Source organism: Berghia stephanieae, chromosome 5 (assembly GCF_034508935.2).
Source record: "Berghia stephanieae isolate SIO BIC M18660-M18661 chromosome 5, UCSD_Bste_1.3, whole genome shotgun sequence".
NCBI lineage: Eukaryota > Metazoa > Mollusca > Gastropoda > Nudibranchia > Aeolidiidae > Berghia > Berghia stephanieae.
In genome coordinates, this window is record NC_088364.1 from 82,283,843 (window position 1) to 82,306,342 (window position 22,500).

General features: G+C 37.2%; 2 protein-coding genes across 2 annotated transcripts in view; one reads left to right on the forward strand and one right to left on the reverse strand.

Moving 5' to 3' along the window:
- Window positions 1-4,709, reverse strand: part of LOC144973732 (uncharacterized) — a 52,941-nt gene extending 48,232 nt beyond the window's left edge. Inside the window, exon 1 of the mRNA XM_078916563.1 lies at window positions 4,570-4,709. The gene's annotated coding sequence lies outside the window, so the exon portion shown is untranslated. The remainder of the gene's footprint in view (window positions 1-4,569) is intronic.
- Window positions 4,710-15,412: 10,703 nt separating this feature from the next.
- The window catches only part of LOC144973733 (mitotic checkpoint serine/threonine-protein kinase BUB1-like), a 37,716-nt gene continuing 30,628 nt past the window's right edge, over window positions 15,413-22,500 (forward strand). The window contains exons 1-7 of the mRNA XM_078916564.1: window positions 15,413-15,636; window positions 16,816-16,875; window positions 17,530-17,674; window positions 18,370-18,566; window positions 19,025-19,194; window positions 20,046-20,564; window positions 21,372-21,498. Coding sequence (XP_078772690.1) covers window positions 15,506-15,636; window positions 16,816-16,875; window positions 17,530-17,674; window positions 18,370-18,566; window positions 19,025-19,194; window positions 20,046-20,564; window positions 21,372-21,498 — 1,349 coding nt within the window. The 5' untranslated portion in view covers window positions 15,413-15,505. The remainder of the gene's footprint in view (window positions 15,637-16,815; window positions 16,876-17,529; window positions 17,675-18,369; window positions 18,567-19,024; window positions 19,195-20,045; window positions 20,565-21,371; window positions 21,499-22,500) is intronic.

A 22,500-nucleotide genomic window follows, 5' to 3' on the forward strand; every position in this document is an offset into this window, starting at 1 on the left:
CGCGATTAGGGTTTGAGACCGTCTTACCTAATTAACTCCCGATTTACTTTAGCCTTTCACACAACAGTAGGGCTAGGCAGTTGCCACTGATTTGGTGCCTTGAAACAGACCGACTATCCGTTAATCTGGCGATTATCGTCAGATTTAGGCTTAGACAGATTAGCGGCACCCTCCGCCGCCGAATGTAGTGAAGATAATAATAATAATAATAATAATAATAATAATAATAATAATAATAATAATAATAATAATAATAATAATAATAATAATAATAATAATAATAATAATAAATAATAACAATACTACTACTACTACTACTACTACTACTACTACTACTACTACTACTACTACTACTACTACTACTACTACTACTACTAATAATAATAATAATAATAATAATAATAATAATATATAGAGAGAAAGAGGGTGTGTGTGTGTGTGTGTGTGTGTGTGTGAGAGAGAGAGAGAGAGATGGGAGGTGTAAAGGAATTTATTATAAGACGTGGGAGAGAGTCATCAGTAGAGATAGAGAGAGAGAGAGAGAGAGAGAGAGAGAGAGAGAGAGAGAGAGAGAGAGAGAGAGAGAGAGAGAGAGAGAGAGAGAGAGGGTGAGAGAGGATTTGATTGATTCAATTCGTTCAAAAAGGATTATTTTCATATCCAATGCCATATTGAAAGAAGATACTTTTTTTTCACGATAAATAAACCATTCAAAATTAAATGAAAGTCTTGTGTGGTTTTTAAAAAACTTGAAACTTTATGCAAAAGTGACCCTAGGATTAAATATGTCACAATAGACATTCACTGGTAGTAAGACAAACACATGGATAAGACAATTGAACTGGTGACCTGACCATAAAGTAAGGGCAAGGACTAAAAATACCAACATTGTACAACGGATAAAATAAAATACCAACACTGTACAACGGATAAAATAAAATACCAACACTGTACAACTCTCCACCCTTCATGTCTCTCTCCATTTCTCAAGTCAAACTCATTTGTGTCTAACCCTCTCCTAATCCCTTCCCTTTTCATTTTAACTACACTCTCTCTCTCTCTCTCTCTCTCTCTCTCTCTCTCTCTCTCTCTCTCTCTCTCTCTTTCTTGGTCCCCGACCCTATCCACCAACAAATTGCACGCCTTGACCGCCATCAAACCCCTCCCTCCAGTTAATCTCTCTCTCTCTCAGCTACCCTCTTGCTAATTTAACTTAAATTGTTTTATATTCTTGACTATACATCTATCCCCTCCTCCTCCATACATCTCTTTACTGCCACATTGTTACAAAATGTGATTTTCTGTGATCATTGTTGTTATTTGGATTGTTTGTTTCCTGTTGAAGGTCAAGGATGAAATTAATGTGTCTTGTGTTGTCTCCATTTACACGAGTCACATCACCCACTATATATTTCTCTCTATCTTAATAAGTTTATTTAGGCATCGATAAAAAGAGTAGGAAAAATGTTTGCCATTGATATCAAAGATTTTAAAAATTGACTTTGGAGGCATGACAAATGTCAAAATCTGCAAAACATCGTAATCTTCGTATCAATATAAAAAACAACATCACAGCTTCTTTCCCGCAACATGAAAATTGAGTCTGATGAACCTATGTCCATAGGAAATACTTTCTAGACTTGGTAAATGAGGCCATCAAACCTTTGGAATGAAATTTGTACAGCTAATAGTCTTATCGTCATGAGGTATTGCTGCACCCTGTCGATGTGCTCCAGACAAGAATTTTCGCCTGGCTGACTTCATTCACATGTGTCATCAAATTTGAACAGGGTGAAAACGGCCATTGACAATACCACGAGAGAGAAACAAAGTGGATTTTAGCGAGGACGCTCATGCACAGGTGCCATATTTTTTCTGCGCGCTAAGCTCGAAAATAAAAATGAATACAAATTACATTACTATATCCATTTCATCGATTTTCAAAAAGCGTTTGACAGCATTGACCGGAATGCGATGTGAAAAATCCTTGCAGCCTACAGAATCCCACAAAAGCTCATAAAGGTGATGATGGCACTATATGAAAATACAGATTGCAATAATTAAAATCCAGAAAACAACTCAAGACTTTCCAACATGAAGACTAGGGTGAAACAAGGTTGTATTATAATGTCCCTTTTTTTTATTTTCTGTCGTGATTGACTACCCCCTAACTCATCAGGATGGAAAAACTATGGAATTCCAATCGAAGACCGCTATAATTATGATCTTGATTTTGCAGACAACATTGCGATACTGGCTACCTCAAGCGAACAATTGCAGAAGTGCCCTAATGACAAACGTGAACAAATATGAATGGTAGGGCTTTTATTCAACACTAAAAAGTGCGAAATTATGAGTACCAGGAGAAAAGGTAGAGCTCAACCTCAGTAGTGCCGAAATAATTGGAAACATCAAGAAAACTGAGTTGTTCACATACTTAGGTAGTATAACCTGCATCAACGTCAGCTCGAGTGAAGAAATTTGAAAAAGAATAGGAAAAGCAAATTCAGCATTTGGAAAAATATGACATCTTTTTTGGTCAAACAACATGGACATAAAATCAAACATGAAGATTTACAATGCCACAATAGTCCCTGTCCTGTTATATGGAAGTGAAACTTGGCAGCTGTACAAAGAGGACACAAATAAATTAAACGTGTTTCACAGGAGCTGTTTGCGCGAGATGACTAATGTACCTTGGAAAGATAAAATCTGAAATGAATAAATAATGAAGATAATGTAAGTGATCGAAATGACGGACATAGTATGGGAAAGGAGATTGAGATTATTTGACCACGTAGCCACGAAGGATGGTAGGTTCCCAAAGGATATCATGAGGAGGAAGCCATCCGTAATTTGAAAGAGAGGTAGGCCGATGTTAACTTGGAGGCAGACCATAGAGTAGAATCTAAGGAAAGGAGGACTGTTGGGGGGAGTTGGGGGGGGGGGGGGGGGGGGGGGGGGGGGGGGGGGGGGGCTGGTGAAGCCTAAGAGATGGCCCATGCCAGAAATACGTGGAGATTTGTGACGACCCTATGTGCCAGTCGCAATGGTAAAAAACTCAGATAAGACTAAGGTAAGGACTACATTCAGGGTGAATGCAGCCACTGCAGATTTTTTATTTTTGTAGGCTGTTAGAGCAATATCTAGTGTTACCTGTTATGTCGTGCCAGGTATCGCTCAGAAAATTTTGCACTGATTGCATTGATTTTGTTAGTTTACTGTTGTGACAACAATGTCTAATTATTATAATAATGATAAAACGTGGCAAAAGTATACTGATAAAAATGATAGTGACAAATTAATGAAAGAAAAGATGAAGAAAATAAAAGAAAAACAGTAAGAAGAAGAGCAATGATGAATAAACAAATCAACAGATAAGCTTTTAAAACATAAATAGAAAAAAAGATAAATAGAAGTTTAAAAAATTAACATTGAAAAAAAAGTTGTCCCCGTTGGGATTTGAATCCCAAGACCTTCCAATCAAGTGTCAGCTTAACCACTACGCTACAGATCCACCCAACTTGTGGAGGTATTTAATCAAGTCTATTAAGAATATTTAAAAAAAAAAAAGAATTATGCCAAGTCTATTTTGTTATATCTAATGAATAATAAGGTATAAAAATATTTTCCTTTTTATAGTTTTAGCGATTCTATATTTGCGATTAACAAAATGCTGGAGCGACATCTAGTGTTACGTTAGGTGTCGCTCTATGATATCGGTTCACTTCGTTTTTATATGTTCCACTCACTCAACAAACAATCTAGTAGATACCTGTTGGTAACAAGATTTTGATCAATATTGAGGCATTTAGATGTACTTCAGACACTGCTCACATACTATCACTATCAGTATCAGTCCAGGAGTGTACCATTTTTTAAAATTTTCTTTTGTCTTATTTGGATGCAGTATCGACATTAATGATAATGTTCAGTGATGGAGTCGGTCGGTTTATTTGAAGAAGAAGAAGGAGAAGCATAAGAAGAAGAAGAAGAAGAAGAAGAAGAAGAAGAAGAAGAAGAAGAAGAAGAAGAAGAAGAAGAAGAAGAAGAAGAAGAAAGAAGAGAAGAGAAAGAAGAAGAAAGAAGAGAGAAGAAGAAGAAGAAGACAGAAGAAGAGAAGAAGAAGAAGAAGAAGAAGAAGAAGAAGAAGAAGAAGAAGAAGAAGAAGAAGAAGAAGAAAAAGAAGAAGAAGAAGAAGAAGAAGAGAAGAAGAAGAAGAAGAAGAAGAAAGAAGAAGAAGAAGAAGAAGAAGAAGAAGAGAGAAGAAGAAGAAGAAGAAGAAGAAGAAAGAAGAAGAAGAAGAAGAAGAAGAAGAAGAAGGAGAAGGAAGAAGAAGAAGAAGAAGAAGAAGAAGAAGAAGAGAGAGAGAGAGGAGGAGGAGGAGAAGAGAGAGAAGAAGAGAGAGAGAGAGAGAGAAAGGGAGAGAGGAGAGAGAGAGAGAGAGAGAGAGAGAGAGAGAGAGAGAGAGAGAGAGAGAGAGAGAGAGAGAGAGAGAGAGAGAGCGCACGGTTGCAGAAAGCATAGCAACTCACAAAACATTAAGCGCATGAACCTCGAAATACTCACAAGTTGGGGTCACAATAATTCAAAGAAAAAATGACCATCAAGATTGCAAATTTCACGAGTCGCCAGCTGTCTCCTGCTGGAGTTGAATTGAAATGTTTTTATGCGGCCGGATGTTGATTGTTGTAGCTACGTCACTACCCGACTACATTTAGAAGAGGAGGGCTAATCGTTACCCACTACTTTGATCGTTATTTAACCGTCTTAAAAGAAAAAAAAATAGTTACAAGTCGAATCATTTATTGATTCTATGAGTTTAGTAAAAATTCCTACAATATGCGCGAACAACGTACCAACACACAAGATATGAAGTGAATAGAAAAGTGCCAGAAGACAATAGAGAATGAAAATTTTTTCGCGGCGGTGGTGGGGTTTGAACCTGCGACCTTATTGGTACGACAACTCCGCCTGGCAGGTGAGAGCGTGGCTCTACCGTGTGAGCTATCGACGAACACAAAATATTCGTTTCAAACTCAAAGTCATTACTAGATCCCTCTCTCACCCACTTCTTGAGACCGCCGATTCGTTCGTACACCACCATCGCGAATAATTTTGACCAGCAGTTAAGCTTAATAGCCAATATTCTCAACACAAACAATATAACATAGAAACGATTGAGACATTGAGTATGCTCCGGTGTATGGGGTGAATTTTTAATTCAGAAAAGTGAGTGGAGCAGGCACTTATGTTGGTAACAACAAGATATGAAGTGAATAGAAAAGTGCCAGAAGACAATAGAGAATGAAAATTTTTCGCGGCGGTGGTGGGGTTTGAACCTGCGACCTTATTGGTACGACAACTCCGCCTGGCAGGTGAGAGCGTGGCTCTACCGTGTGAGCTATCGACGAACACAAAATATTCGTTTCAAACTCAAAGTCATTACTAGATCCCTCTCTCACCCACTTCTTGAGACCGCCGATTCGTTCGTACACCACCATCGCGAATAATTTTGACCAGCAGTTAAGCTTAATAGCCAATATTCTCAACACAAACATATAACATAGAAACGATTGAGACATTGAGTATGCTCCGGTGTATGGGGTGAATTTTTAATTCAGAAAAGTGAGTGGAGCAGGCACTTATGTTGGTAACAACAAGATATGAAGTGAATAGAAAAGTGCCAGAAGACAATAGAGAATGAAAATTTTTCGCGGCGGTGGTGGGGTTTGAACCTGCGACCTTATTGGTACGACAACTCCGCCTGGCAGGTGAGAGCGTGGCTCTACCGTGTGAGCTATCGACGAACACAAAATATTCGTTTCAAACTCAAAGTCATTACTAGATCCCTCTCTCACCCACTTCTTGAGACCGCCGATTCGTTCGTACACCACCATCGCGAATAATTTTGACCAGCAGTTAAGCTTAATAGCCAATATTCTCAACACAAACATATAACATAGAAACGATTGAGACATTGAGTATGCTCCGGTGTATGGGGTGAATTTTTAATTCAGAAAAGTGAGTGGAGCAGGCACTTATGTTGGTAACAACAAGATATGAAGTGAATAGAAAAGTGCCAGAAGACAATAGAGAATGAAAATTTTTCGCGGCGGTGGTGGGGTTTGAACCTGCGACCTTATTGGTACGACAACTCCGCCTGGCAGGTGAGAGCGTGGCTCTACCGTGTGAGCTATCGACGAACACAAAATATTCGTTTCAAACTCAAAGTCATTACTAGATCCCTCTCTCACCCACTTCTTGAGACCGCCGATTCGTTCGTACACCACCATCGCGAATAATTTTGACCAGCAGTTAAGCTTAATAGCCAATATTCTCAACACAAACATATAACATAGAAACGATTGAGACATTGAGTATGCTCCGGTGTATGGGGTGAATTTTTAATTCAGAAAAGTGAGTGGAGCAGGCACTTATGTTGGTAACAACAAGATATGAAGTGAATAGAAAAGTGCCAGAAGACAATAGAGAATGAAAATTTTTCGCGGCGGTGGTGGGGTTTGAACCTGCGACCTTATTGGTACGACAACTCCGCCTGGCAGGTGAGAGCGTGGCTCTACCGTGTGAGCTATCGACGAACACAAAATATTCGTTTCAAACTCAAAGTCATTACTAGATCCCTCTCTCACCCACTTCTTGAGACCGCCGATTCGTTCGTACACCACCATCGCGAATAATTTTGACCAGCAGTTAAGCTTAATAGCCAATATTCTCAACACAAACATATAACATAGAAACGATTGAGACATTGAGTATGCTCCGGTGTATGGGGTGAATTTTTAATTCAGAAAAGTGAGTGGAGCAGGCACTTATGTTGGTAACAACAAGATATGAAGTGAATAGAAAAGTGCCAGAAGACAATAGAGAATGAAATTTTTTCGCGGCGGTGGTGGGGTTTGAACCTGCGACCTTATTGGTACGACAACTCCGCCTGGCAGGTGAGAGCGTGGCTCTACCGTGTGAGCTATCGACGAACACAAAATATTCGTTTCAAACTCAAAGTCATTACTAGATCCCTCTCTCACCCACTTCTTGAGACCGCCGATTCGTTCGTACACTACCATCGCGAATAATTTTGACCAGCAGTTAAGCTTAATAGCCAATATTCTCAACACAAACATATAACATAGAAACGATTGAGACATTGAGTATGCTCCGGTGTATGGGGTGAATTTTTAATTCAGAAAAGTGAGTGGAGCAGGCACTTATGTTGGTAACAACAAGATATGAAGTGAATAGAAAAGTGCCAGAAGACAATAGAGAATGAAAATTTTTCGCGGCGGTGGTGGGGTTTGAACCTGCGACCTTATTGGTACGACAACTCCGCCTGGCAGGTGAGAGCGTGGCTCTACCGTGTGAGCTATCGACGAACACAAAATATTCGTTTCAAACTCAAAGTCATTACTAGATCCCTCTCTCACCCACTTCTTGAGACCGCCGATTCGTTCGTACACCACCATCGCGAATAATTTTGACCAGCAGTTAAGCTTAATAGCCAATATTCTCAATATTCTGGCACTTTTCTATTCACTTCATATCTTGTTGTTACCAACATAAGTGCCTGCTCCACTCACTTTTCTGAATTAAAAATTCACCCCATACACCGGAGCATACTCAATGTCTCAATCGTTTCTATGTTATATGTTTGTGTTGAGAATATTGGCTATTAAGCTTAACTGCTGGTCAAAATTATTCGCGATGGTGGTGTACGAACGAATCGGCGGTCTCAAGAAGTGGGTGAGAGAGGGATCTAGTAATGACTTTGAGTTTGAAACGAATATTTTGTGTTCGTCGATAGCTCACACGGTAGAGCCACGCTCTCACCTGCCAGGCGGAGTTGTCGTACCAATAAGGTCGCAGGTTCAAACCCCACCACCGCCGCGAAAAATTTTCATTCTCTATTGTCTTCTGGCACTTTTCTATTCACTTCATATCTTGTTGTTACCAACATAAGTGCCTGCTCCACTCACTTTTCTGAATTAAAAACACACACAACTAAGTGCAGCCATTAACGTTTCCAGTCTGACTGATATAATTTAGTGAGAACTAATCACCAAAATGGCTCTTTAAAAACAATAACAAACAGCGAAAGTGACGCCAGTTTTTTCCCCCTGCCATCTCCATTTCTGAGAAGAAAAAACAAACATCCCACAAGATCAACCTGTCTCGATTGGGAATTGAACACCAGACCCCTAGATTACGGTTCGATCCCCAGACAAGAAAGGCTAATTTTTGTTGTTGTTCTTGTTGTTTTTGTTGAGGGGGGGGGGGGGGGGGGGGGTTCTTGCTTGTATTTTTCTTTGTCTAGCACTGTTTGGACATGCCTTTACATATTTATCCCATCTATAAATTGATTTATTGCACGTGAGCGCATGTGTAGCCTATGTAAGATAATGATGATAATGATGATGATGATGATGACATGTAATAATAATAATAATAATAATAATAATAATAATAATAATAATAATAATAATAATAATAATAATGATAATAATAATAATAATTATAATAATAATATTGATAATAATAATAATAATAATAATAATAATAATAATAATAATAATAATAATAATAATAATAATAATAATAGTAATAATAATAATAATAATAATAATAATAATAATAATAATAATAAGAAGAAGAAGAAGAAGAAGAAGAAGAATAAGAATAATAATAAGAATAATAATAATAATAAATATGATAATAATAGTAGTGGTAGTAGTAGTAGTAGTAGTAGTAGTAGTAGTAGTAGTAGTAGTAGTAGTCGTAGTAGTAGTAGTAGTAGTAGTAGTAGTAGTAGTAGTAGTAGTAGTAGTAGTAGTAGTCGTAGTAGTGGTAGTAGTAGTAGTAGTAATAATAATAATAATAATAATAATAATAATAATAATAATAATAATAATAATAATAATAATAATGATAATAATACATGCTGTTTTGTTTTATTACTACCCGATAAAGAATTGAAATAGCTTAAAAACTAAAAATGATAGAATAGAAACATTTAGTTCCCCCCCCCCCCCCCCCCCCCCCCCCCCGTCCTCTCCCGAGATTTTCACCACTATTCAAGTTTTTTTGTGGTGAAAATTTCAGGAAGATATCATATGCCGTTACTTTACAGTCGCGCCTTTGGAAAAAGGGAGAAATTTGCTCAAGCGGTGTTTTTGACACAAAAAAATTTGAAGAAAACTAAAAAACGCGTAAAAAAAAATGGCTTGAGTCAAATTTCTCTCTTTTTACAAAAGCGCCACCGTATTTTAACGGCTTATACATAGATCTAGTATCTTCTTCAAATATTCACAACAAAAAGCCTTGAATAGTGATGAAAAACAATTAAACAACTAAATCATTCTATCATTTCTAGGCTTTTGAAATTCTTTATCGGGCAGCCCGAATAATAATAACAAAAATAGTAATAATAATAATAATAATAATAATAATAATAATAATAATATTAATAATAATAATAATAATAATAATAATAATAATAATAATAATAATATAATAATAATAATATAATAATAATAATAATAATAATAATAATAATAATAAATAATAATAATAATAATAATAATAATAATAATAATAATAATAATAATAATAATAATAATAATAATAATAATAATAATAATAATAATAATAATAATAATAGTTTTCCCCTTGAATCATTGGTCACTTTACACCACCAAAGACCTAATTGACATGAATATTTGCAACTCTGATAACCCCACACAATTCTTAGCTTGATTTAATAAAATTGTTGTAATCGAAAAGTTGTATTTGTTGTATTTCCATAACAACAATGGACCCATAACAATTTGGTTATCAGACCTAAGTAGGCTACATATACCTGATCCTTCCACAAAACATTCATGCTAGTGTTGGGTTATTTGATCGCTTTTACCCGATCGACGATCGAGTCAGCGTCAGCGAGTCAGCGTCCGATCTCAATGCCGGAAGAGCGAGTCAGTAAAACGATCGAGTTACTAAAACGATCAGGCGGGTTGTGAGCTTGAGACGAGCTTGAGACGATCTTGACACGTGAGACGAGCTTGAGACGATCAGGATCCGAGCGAGCGGAGGGGTAACGAGTGTTTCGAATCATTTCAAATTCAAACGATCACAGTTTGCCATCCGATACCAATCGCCAACGTTTGCACACGGTAGTCTGTGGTTCTTTCACAGCCCTCACTCCTTGTCAGATGTTCGTGTGTCTAGGTGGCAGGGAAATTCGTATAGGTGTATCACGCGTGTGTGACAAGTCTTCATTAAACCTACTCAAGTTTGACTATCACACACACACACACACACACACACACACACACACACACTAAGGCTATTTCTATGACACACACGCATCCATCTATCAATGAACACTCCTACAGTAGTGCGGCTATGTGGTCTAGTCATGATGTACCTATAGTACTCTTGTCGGCCATGGGTCTAGTGCATTATAATGGTCTAGTGGTATGACACCCGCGTTCGGATCGGAAAGTCCTGGGTTCGAGCCTCGCGCTCGGTGCATAGTTGAGTCTTTGGACAAGGCTCTTTACTCACATTCTCTCACCGTACTCAGGTGTAAAATGAGTACCTGGCCGTTAACAGCGTTGTCTTTGTCTGAAAAATTGTAATATCGCCTAACAGGCGGCATGTCCCTTCCTACATATTAAATGTTGCTGTTGACCAGGGACCCCTTTACAAAGCGCTTTGATCACATTTAGTGGATATTGTAAAGCTCAATTTTTTAAAGTAAAACATTAGCTTTGAATATGGAATGTTTCAATTTTAGATGCCTGTGTATTCTTTGTTAGTTCCCATCATCATCATCATCATCATCATCATCATCATCATCATCATCATCATCATCATCATCATCATCATCATCAGGGGCAGCGGTACGGTCTTTGGTTGGCACCCGAAAGGTACCGAGTTCGATCACCCGCCGCTGAGTGGTCTTGAGCAAGTCACCTTGCCCTAACTAAATTTGCGGCGCTGCACTGCGGCTGTCGCTTGGGTTATTCCAGTCTTCCCTTAGAATAGACCCGAAAGACGAATCTCCCCTATGGGATGAATAAAGGGAATTAGATATGTTTAATTTATTTATCATCACCATCATATCAGCGGGAGCATCATCATCACCACCACCACCACCCTAATAATAATGAATAAAATAAATATCAACACATTTCAATGTAATAATCAATCTAAAATCAATCAGTGCTCCTAAAAGACCCCTTTGATTTCTTTGTCTAATTCGTTCCATACTTTCCGAGTCCCGACAAAGAAAGATTTTCTGCTAACAATAGTTTATAAATGGGAACATTAATCAGTCGTTTATATTGGAATCGGAGTTGTCTAGCAGGTGTATTAGTTCAAAGCGCATTTCCAATGATTTACCATGCTCAATGAATTTCACAATTACTTACTTACTTACTTAGATGCCTTTCGCGTCTCGACCGAAAGATCGGGTCGCCTTGGCTGTTTCCAGTATTTCCTGTGTGAGGTGTCTCCAATATTGCCGGTCCTCTGCTAGGGTTCTCAGATTTTCAAGGTCCCCTGCCGTTATGAGACTAATGCTTTGTCCAAGTGTTGTGAGGTTTTTGTTTAGGATCACAGGGAGTGTTGTGATCGGTCTTCCTCTGAAAAGGTTCCCGTGTTTTTGGAAGTATCCCGACATGGCTTGGTTTGCTGGTATGTTTTTGTCCCTGCGTAGTATGTGACCAAAAAGTTGCCATCGTTGTTGTAAAATGTCAAGGGAGATTGGTCTTTCTTTTGTGATCTTATAGAGTGATTCATTTGAGATCTTTTTGGGGTATTTGATGTCCAGTACCCTTCTTAGCTGTGTGCGATGGAAGGCATCCAGATGTTCTTCTTCGGATTTTGTCAACGCCCAAGTGCCGCAATTATACAGAAGTACCGGTTTTACAAGAGCATGGTACAGTTTCAGTTTGGTTTTTCTCTTTATTTTGTCCCTCTAATCCATACATTGGTGAGTTTACTGAGTGCGGCGTTTGATAGCTGTTTTCTTCTTTGTACATCCTCGGTGTCTCCAATTAGTGAGCCGACTTTCTTTGTTCTTTTCCATTCCTCTTTGTTCCTCGATATTGTTGTAAATTCGGTTTTATTGGCATTGACTTGGAGGTTATATTTCATGAGGGTATTTTGTATGATGTCTATATTTGCTGGTGTTGATCCAATAAAATCGACATCATCTGCATAGGCGATTTCTCTAGGGATTGCATTCTCAATATGAGTCGTTGGTTTTGGAATGACTTTTCGAACTTCTTTCAGAGCGTGTCCTAAGTATATTGTGAACAGAATCGGGCTCAGACTATCTCCTTGGGGGGTCCCGATGTTACTTTCGAACTGCGTCTGTTTTGTGGCCCCGTATATCCTTGGTTGTATCTTTGTGTTGCTGAGGAGAAATCGGATTATTCGGAGCTCGTCTTCGTCTACTATTTCTGTTAATATCTCCAAAAGTTTTCCTCTGTCGATCGTATCAAAGGCTGCGGACATATCGATTCCGGTTATTGTTATGGATATGTTTTCCTTGAGTGCCTTTGCTGCCAACCATTTATGTGTCCATACAACGTCCGATGTGCTTCGGTCTTGGCGAAACCCGCTTTGGCTATGTGATAGATAATTTTCTATTTTCGGTCTAATTCTGTTGAGGACAATAGTTGACAGTGTTTTTCTTATGGTATTCAGTAATGTTATTGGGCGCAGGTTGTTTACGGGTCCTTTCGTTTTTCCTGGTTTTTGTATTGTAATTAGAACACCGCTGTTTATGTCCCAGTCTTTGTGTGTTGAGAATGTTTTGTTCATTATGTTTGCAATGCTCAGATCCAGGGAGAGGGTACCGCATTTCAGCAATTCAGCGGGAATTTCATCTTCGCCTGGGGATCTGTTATTGTTTAGGCACTTTATGCTATTTCTAACTTCAGTTGTTGTGATGCGGTTGTTTAGGTCTCTAGGGTTTCCTGAGAAGGGCGATATTTGTGAGACTTGTTTGTGAAATTTCTGCTGGAAGTGGTCAGTTACAATGTCAAGGATATCGTTGGGATTTGTTGTCTGTTTGCCAAATTTATCCTGTAGTTTTGGGTTCTCGAATGGTTTTCGGTTCAGAGATTTCGTCGCTTTGAACATAGACGATGCGTTATTTTTGGACTTTTCTATGTCTTCCACTTTTTTGTCTAATTCCTCGTTTCTGTGTTTTATTGTAAGTGATCGAATTGAATGCAGTATTTTGTTTCGTTCCGTTTTCAGGTTTATTATTTCTTCCGAGTCTTTCGTGTTTTGTATCCGGATCCTAAGTTCTTTTTGTTGCCGCGATAGATCGTTAATAGCGATGTTAGGCGTTCGATTTGGTTTGTTCTTAGTTGTATTAATAGAGCCTGCACTTTCTTCCCCCGCATATTTCATTGCCGCTTGCGTCTCTTTCCATTCATTGTTTGGATTACTGTTTTGCTTTATTTTCCATAGACTTGAGTTAAGTTCATATTGGTAATGAATGCGACATTCTCGCTCATTTACTATTTTTGCCGTGTTTATTTTGACTGCCGTTTTACCTTTCTGTCTTCGTTGTCTGTACACATTTATGTTGAAATTCGTTTTTACAAGTTTGTGATCGGATGTTAGCAGTGTACCACCGTATGATCGCGAGTTGGTTGAGTAGTGTTTATGGCGGTGTCGACATATGATATAGTCTATTTGGTTGTGTATTGTTATCATTTTGTCTTGGGTTTGGTCTTTCCTTTGTCCTACCCATGTTGTCTGGTGTCTTGATGGGTGGTTGAAAGCACTGGTTGTTATGAAAAGTTTTCTCTGTTCACAGAACTGGACTAATTTTTCTCCGTTATCGTTACGTTTTCCTTTTGAGTATGATCCTAGACATAGTGTGTCACTGTCGAGACGTTTTCCTACTTTGGCATTAAAATCTCCAGCAATTATTAATAATAATTAATAATAATTAATAATTTCACAATATTTAATTTAATTTATTCCTCCGGCACGCCATATCGACCATACATCCATTTCGTACAGTAGGTACCGATCGCTGTTTGGAGTCTTTTTGTATTAAAGCTCTTTACAATACCCGCCATTGCTTATAAGATAAGAATACATTCACACCTGAGTCAAGTGCCTTACACACGGACTTAACGTCTGGATCACAATTTTCAACAATCACTGTCACTCATTCGGCCATTGACAAGGTTTGATTTTGTGACAAGAGACACCGTACCACTGAGCGACCGAACAAATAATCACCATCTGCGCCATCGTCATCATCATCATCATCATCATCATCATTATCATCATCCTCATCACAGCCGTAACAGCCAGCAATACACAATCATCATCTTCGGGTCCGGTCTATCCGTGTGGGGGGTGGGGGTGGAACCTGCTAAAGTATTTCATTTTTTAAACAGAAACACGAGAATCATCATCATCATCGTCATCCATTGTCGTCGGCATCGTTATCATCGTGTCCGGGCAATCCGTGTGTGTCTGGGTGTGGAACCTGCTAAATATTATTATTATCTACCTACCTAATAAAAACACACCATTCTTGTTCAGTTATTTTTCAAATAATGAAATGAAAGGCACGACCTTTTCCCGCACACACAAGAGGCGATGACGACCAGTGACAAATTATGGGAGATGGGGGCGGCCGACAACTTTTGGCGCGACATCAATATGAAATGTTAAGGTGACAGCGGGATGATGGTGGTGGGAGGGGGGGGGGGGGTGTCTCAACCCTTCACCATCAACAACTGTTTGATGGCGTGTGTGTGTGTGTGTGCGTTTGTGTGTGTGTGTGTGTGTGTGTGTGATGCGACGAACGATCATAATCAAGGCTGCCAGACAGCCAGATTTCTTCTTGCCTAAGTAGTCAAATAGACCCCAATTAGCCAAACACCACAAGCATTCTGACTCCCTTGAAAAACTCATTGGTTTTGATTAACAAAACAATCCACTACAGTTGGATAAACTTATCTTTTCATTTTTTTAAAATAAAAGTTTTTTAAAAAAATGAATAATAATAGAAAAGCGTTTCTTAGTAACCAATTTTGAACTTGGCCATCTGGCAGCTCCCATCATAACCAGCTGCAGCCAAGCCAGCCACAGACATAAGAGAGGGAGGGGTATGTGAAGTTTCCTGTGGCAAACGAGATGCTCGTATTTTTTTTTTTCAAACGAATCACTGCTCGATGACGTCACTGACTCGAAACCCGCCCGAAACCCGCTCGATTTTAGAGGACTCGATCGAAAACCCGCTCGATTTGATCGTTTCAAACTCGACCCAGCACTAATTCATGCGATTCTGAAAAATGACGTGATAGAATCGGAAGTGTTTGTACTACGCATGTACAACACCAGCGGTAATTTCAAAATCAACTTCCGTGCCTCAGTGCTTACTGTTTTGATTGACGATTGATGGAATCTATCCCGTTCTGTTGCTATTTCAATCTCTGATGAAATGGAAGACCACGAATGGGAATTGATGAAGGAAAATGTTCAACCCTTACGACAGGGTAGAACAATGTCTTCATTATCGAAAGGCTTACATGCAGACCCAAAAGATGAAGCCGTTATAAAGGAAAATCAAAGGTTAATGAAAAACAATTGATGAACTCTTACTGACAGTACAGTAACTGAATTTGATTTACCGGATTTACCTTCATATCTAAGATAATTTTTTGCATTAAACTTGTATTATTAAAAGCTTACAAGTTTCTAGGTACTTAGAAAACTGAAAAGTCCATTTGGCACTCCAGCAGTGAGCTGAACTGGATCGAAATTGAAATGGCAATTCGGACTCGAGTCTGAATAGTCTTCTGTGGCTATTTCGGACTCAACTCCAATACTCCAATGGCATTGGGCGTGCACAAGGACAGGGGGACATAGTAGTGGTAGGGGCAGTGGGCAAAGAGTGTGACTGATAAAAGCTAAAGAAGAGTTCAGAGAAAACTCTAGTTTTGTCCCACTGACTGGACACTGATACTAATACTACTAATGATACTGGTTTCGCTATCTTGGACTTTAGACTTTAGTAGAGGTAGAAGGATTGCTGTCTCTAATCAATTCCTGATTTTATATGGACATCGTGTAAAGTTGTTAGAAAAGCTTTTCCTTTGTAATTTATACATGTACCAGTTTCTTTGCCTTTACTTTTACTTCTTTGATTCTTTTTGAAGGGTTTTAATTTTAACTCATTTTTTTTTCTACCTGGACTTCCATTTCCAATTGATCGGTGATTTTGTCTTTCTCACCAAATAAACAGGTTTAGACTGCCTGCTGATGGTAGTAACTATAGCTACCATTATTTTGATTTGCATCAATTTTATGCAATTGTCAATTAAGATTACAAAAGAATTGCAATAATATACCCCCCCCCCCCCCCCAAATAATAAAGAAACAAAAGCAATACAAACATCTATGAATTGCCGTATGGAAGACTTATATTCAGACTTGATTGCACATGTGCATTGGAGTTTGAGTCGGAATAGCCACGGGAGAATATTCAGACTCAAGTCTGAATAGCCGCAGCCGAACTGGATAATGATAATATACATATATATAGTATAAAGGCTGCAGCTATTCAGACTCGTCTGAATAGTTTCCCACTACTACTACTACTACCACTACTACTAGCCTTCACTGACTGAATGGCCAATGTTATGGAACCAAAATATGTTGCTTTATATGCTTATTTTCCCCCTCCCCAGTCATCCAATTTAAGAAAGATATGGAAATTTGAAATCATATCAACTATCATTTTTATTGCAGAGCTTTTGAATTGGAACTTAGAACTTATGATGGTGAAGATCCATTGGATGTATGGTACAGGTAAGATATGGATAAATTCACAAAGTTAAGAAAAATATAGATGGTTTAATCACTTTCTTCTTTTTTCTACTTTTATGAGTCGTGTACCGTGTACCAATCTCATTCTCACATGACTGACATCCACTGTATTCCTCATCTCCAGAGTAGATCAATAAAGTTTGATTTGGACTGAGATTGGGTGGATTCAAGTGTTGGTTCTTTGCTGATCGCATGGTGGTAATTTGTGTAGAATTTCTATTCAAATTACCACCATCAGCAAAGGACAGCCACCTTTCTATTAGAATTAGAATGTAATCAGTGTCCTTATGACCAAGTTGGAATTGGTAGATGCTTGTATTTTCAGGTTTCACTGTGTGAGTATTTCGAATTCTATTTTGTTTGCATTTATCCCGTTACCTGAATATAAAATAAAAAATTATTCTCACTCTTCCTCTTTTTCTGTTTTACTTTTTGTTTTCAATAAGCACGATTTCATTTATTGGTTGTTATTTAATGTGGTTAGAAATTGATCATGAAATTGCAATTTTGTATCTTATGGTTTCGAATTATTACAGTATTTAAAAAAAATTCCGACAAGTTCCTTTGTAATTAAAAATACTTAATTTCAATGCCTTACATTTTCTAGATTTAAATTTCACTTTGAACTCCTTGCAGGTATATCAAATGGACAGAGCAACACTTTCCAAAAGGAGGTCATGATGGACAGCTGCCGAAACTCATAGAAAAATGCTTGAAAAACTTTCAGACTGAGAGCAAATATGCCAACGACCCTCGTTTTACCAAGTTATGGATTGTATATGTACGTAATAATTATATGTTAATAGAAATGGTGGTAGCTGTTGTTTCATAAAAATTGTTTTTCATTGCAAAGTTAAACATTACTTTTTTTAAGATGCTGAAAAAACTTGCTTTTGTAAATATAGCCATTATAGTGATTAATAGATTTTCATAATTTCAGATTATTTCATAATCATATATTTCATTCTTATTAAAGACTTTATGTTCTATTTATACCAAACACACCTGGCCCCATGTAAGGAGTAATGCCACTCATTAAAAAAAATTGTGAACCAATTGTTTGAGCACCTTACACAAAAAGGAATAACAGATTCAATTCAACTTTATCTCAGCTTGCTTTCTGACATCCTTTTCCAACCTGTTTGGGTCGCTGGTTCTAACACCTTGTCTGACAGAACGTTACTCTGCAAAAGACTCATATTCATTCCAGGTGGTAACAAGGAATTGTTAGAGTTCATTTTGTACTACAAAAATTGTAATGAACTCTGGCTCCATGGGACATGATTTTAAAAGGTTTTGAGATTTTTATAGATTTAATAATTCTTATGAGCTTTATTGATCAATATTTAGTCAATGTGTCATCTTTGAAATTCCTTATATTATTTTATAAAGTTGGGTTTTTTTTTTTTTTTCAACTTTTAAACCTTACACAGACAATATTTGTGATGTCTCAATTTATATTACTTGCTCTCCCAGTCTAATTTTACAGACTCACCAACAGATGTCTTCTCTTACATGTTTGACAATGGTATTGGAACTAAAGTCTCTCAATTATACATTGAATGGGCCACTGTTTTAGAAATATCGGGGAACATGAAGAGGGCAGATAAAATTTACACAGAGGGACTCAACAGAATGGCTGAACCCAAGGATTTACTTGTGCAGAAGCAGGAGTAAGTACAGACCATTGCTCTGGAAATTATCATTTAATGTATGGAATTGTATTTGACTAAACGAAGAACACAGACATTCGAATATATGTCATGATAATTTACAGTTAATATTGTTAATATTGTATTATTTTTAAATAACCGCTAAAGTATCGTTTGATTCTAAAACTTTCATTGTTTTTGCATTGCCTTTGCTCTAATTTGGATACAAAAATAAATTACTACACCCTTTCATAAAAAAAGCATAAATTTATTGAAGAAGAATATTTTACATTTGATTTATTTTATATTGGATACAAGAATCTAAAGGAAATACTTAATGGTATCTTTTTCTTCCCAACTTCCTCCTCCTCATTTTTGTCCTCCATGTCCTTCTCTTATATCGTCCTTTTTCTCTAATTTTTATTTTTGTTTTGAAGCTTTTGCACTTAAATGATAATTAAGATTTTTTCTTTCTTCAGACAATTTCAGCATCGCTTGGCAAAAAATATTACACTTCAAATGGCAGACAGGACTAAACCTGAAGTAATGGAGAAGGATGAAGAGGATAAAAGGGAAGCTTTAACTCGTCTGAAAGCTGTAGGTGGTGGGCATAAAGTTGGCACAACTAGAACTGGTGCTGTCAGCATTGGTAAATATTACTACTTTTTTTTAACCATTATTTTTTTTTTTTTTTAAGACTTGATTTCTTTTTATAAAAGCTGATTTATTTATTCTTTTAATTTTCATTTTATGTGCTCGTAAATTCAAAAATAATTCAAGAACAGCAAACAGAAAGAAAAACAAGCTGTTTGAGTGTCAATTAAACAAATGATTTTACTAATATAAAATTGATTTGATGTGCAATGAAAAGCAATCAATAAATATTATGTTTTAAAGATTATATTCCAATCAGATCTAAGGAGTAAAAGTAAAAGAAGTTATAATGATTCTAGCAAACTCACCCATTAAAAAAATTATTGAGGATCCATGATTTCTCTGTAATTTTCAATTACATGTGCAATGTTCTCATTAACAATGATCTAACATAAATATCATGTCGAAACTACATTTTTGTACCACATTTGAAGTGGCTACATTCCATACAGGCAAATTAATCTAAAGATTTCTTGAAGAAAAGTGAATACGTTTCATCAGCAAAGATCAGTGGCCATTTCAATTACTTGATCGTAATCCTATGTATTATAATCTATAGTATGGGATTAGTGAGCTCAATTTTGTATAATAGACACTCAAACAGCTATTATTGACAAAAAATAAAGCACCCTATGTCTGGGTCGGGTCAATATTGATTCTGTTTTTGGTCTCAAATTCCGCTTTTTTGTCTTCTGGGTCCTCTTTGTAGCTACTGGGGCTAGGAGCCTCTGTATATAGTTCTATGTTGTCTGATATATGAATCTGTTAATGAAAAGAATTAGAGGAGTGTTAATTTCAATTTAGAGGTGTCGGAATTTATTTAATCTTTTTTTCTGCATCAACCAGGGTCAGCTGGTCGGTTGAAAGACCAAAGAGGTGCAGCTGCTCCCAAACAGGTTCCATCCAAAGGGTTCACTGTCTTTAATGATGAAAATGCCGCACCAAAGCTTGAGCAAACGAATGAGTGGGTTTCCATGCCGACAAGATCTGTGGACAGTAAGGAAAACGATCGTCAACCAGGAGTCTGGACTGGTGCAAAATTACGACAGGGTCGTGTTCCATCAGAAACCTCATCATCCTCTTCAGGGAAAGAAGCGTTTAAAATTCATGAAGATCCTGCCGGAATTGAAACTGTGACGCCCATGAAGACTACCAACATGATGCACAAACCTCTTAGTGCAGTTAAGGCACTGCAGCAAAATAATGTTCTGGTTGGCTTGCAGCAATGTCAGGGTGTTCCAAATTTGAATGCAGGGATTCCAATGTATCCTAAGGATAGAATATATAATGGCGTGGAAGAGTTCAGCTTTGAGGAGTTGAGGGCTATACAATTTTGGAAAAAAGTGGAAGCAGAAAAGAAGGAAGGTGTGTTTATTTATTTAATTTTTAGTTTACTATTCTTTTTTCTATCATTTTTTTGTTTTTTTCTTATATTCTCCGAATTAAGTAAATTGTTATTTTGGATGGCTGGATTTGGAACATGAGCCCAAACAACAGATCCATGAACTGCTAATGATTTGAGGGAGGGGGGGGGGGAGTGCTGCACAGTAGAGATGTATTTAATGAGACACTTGAACTGTTTGATAAAATACAGTAAAAACTGGTTAAACCAAAATTCAAGGGACTTGGTATTCTATTTCAGTTTAAACATATTATGGTTTCGGCATACCTCAAAAACTTATCATGATTTTACAGGGGTATTATTATTCCACTGCTTTAATTAAATCTTCGACTTTGTGGTTGAAATGGTGTGGTGTGTTTGTGAGAGTGTGTGTGTGGGGGTGTTGGTGTTTGTGTGTTTGGGAATCAGTTTGCTGTTCTAACTGGCATGCACACACAAAATGAGACTGCAAGGTCTCTCGTAGCTTAATTTTGTTTCCTGGCACCAAAGTGAACTGAGCTGCTCGATGCTCGCAATATCCTCTCAAAAAATGATTTGTTTCTAGTGATATCCTTATCAACCAATTCCTGAGTCAGCTAAGATGTTTAGTGTTGCCCTTGTTTTGGGATCCCTTATAATGGGTTTTGAGAACATTTAGTGGTTATTGCACAATGTGAAAGCTCAAGTTTTATTTATTTTTGTTGTTGTTATTTAGCCATAACTTTGTTTTAGTACAACTTAATACAAAATTTTACAATGCATTGATTTGAGTGAGTGATGTTTATTTTCAGAGGAACAAAAGAGAAAGGAAGCAGAAATGAGGGCCCAGTTGGAGGCTCAAGAAGAGAGGCTCAAAGCTTTGGAATCTTTACTTCATTCAAAGTTTAATAATCTCAATATACAACAGCAACAACAAAGGTGATTATTTTATTTTGAGCTGTTTATTGTCCTCTCATCTTGACACTCCTCACACAGTGACATTGTCCACGCACCCGCCACTTATACAGATTTAATCCGTATGTACAAATAATTGTGTTTTAGCCTATTGGATTGGGTCTTTCTGACCTCCCAAGGTGGACAAAGAGGTCGGTATTGCTGTGTCTTCTACCCCCTGTACCTGTTTTCCCTTTTGATATTGCTCGGTTATCCTCTGTGAAAGAGGTAGGATAATTCCTTTTTATTTTTTTTAGAGACATTTTTTTCCCTTATAAATCATCTCTCTGTTCATACTATTATAATTTTTAATTTGAATACATTGAACTTTGTAAACAGTTGAGTGTATTCTTAGCGGGATCTTTTGCTTGTGTTTTGATAGGATATTTCAAAACAAGCACATGGAACCCTCTGTTCCCAACTTGAACCGATCCCCTTTATCTTACATTTTTAGGTGCTTTTAACTTCAGATCTACAACTTTTCCCCCCTATCTCTTTTTTACCAGTGCTGAAATGGCTGAAAAATAGTGCAAGCGCAATGGAACCCATAAAATCAAAAACAAATATTATGTTTGAGCCAAACTTTGCCAAATTCAAGCTTTTGTCCTCCAGTTTGAATAACAAAAATTTAAGTGGAAAATTGGTTAAAATATTATTTTTCTATGAAATAAACAGAATTGCCTTCTACGAAGAAACTTTCGTAGTATTACAAAGTTTTGGCTGTAACCGGAGAACTATGTCAATATCTTCCAGTCAATAAAACATCTTGAAAAATGAAGTTCTGGTGCCAGAGTAGGTATATAATAGTTTAAAGTATTATTTTAAGGTAATGAGGACAGATTAGTCATTTTTGAGAATTGTAAAAATGTCTACTGAATTCTTACCCTTGAAAATTACGATTTTTTCCCATTTCAAGTAGGGAGGTCTGAATAAGTGTGTAGTCGGACTTTTATCCAACTACACATGTTTGATTCTGTTTTTTTGTCA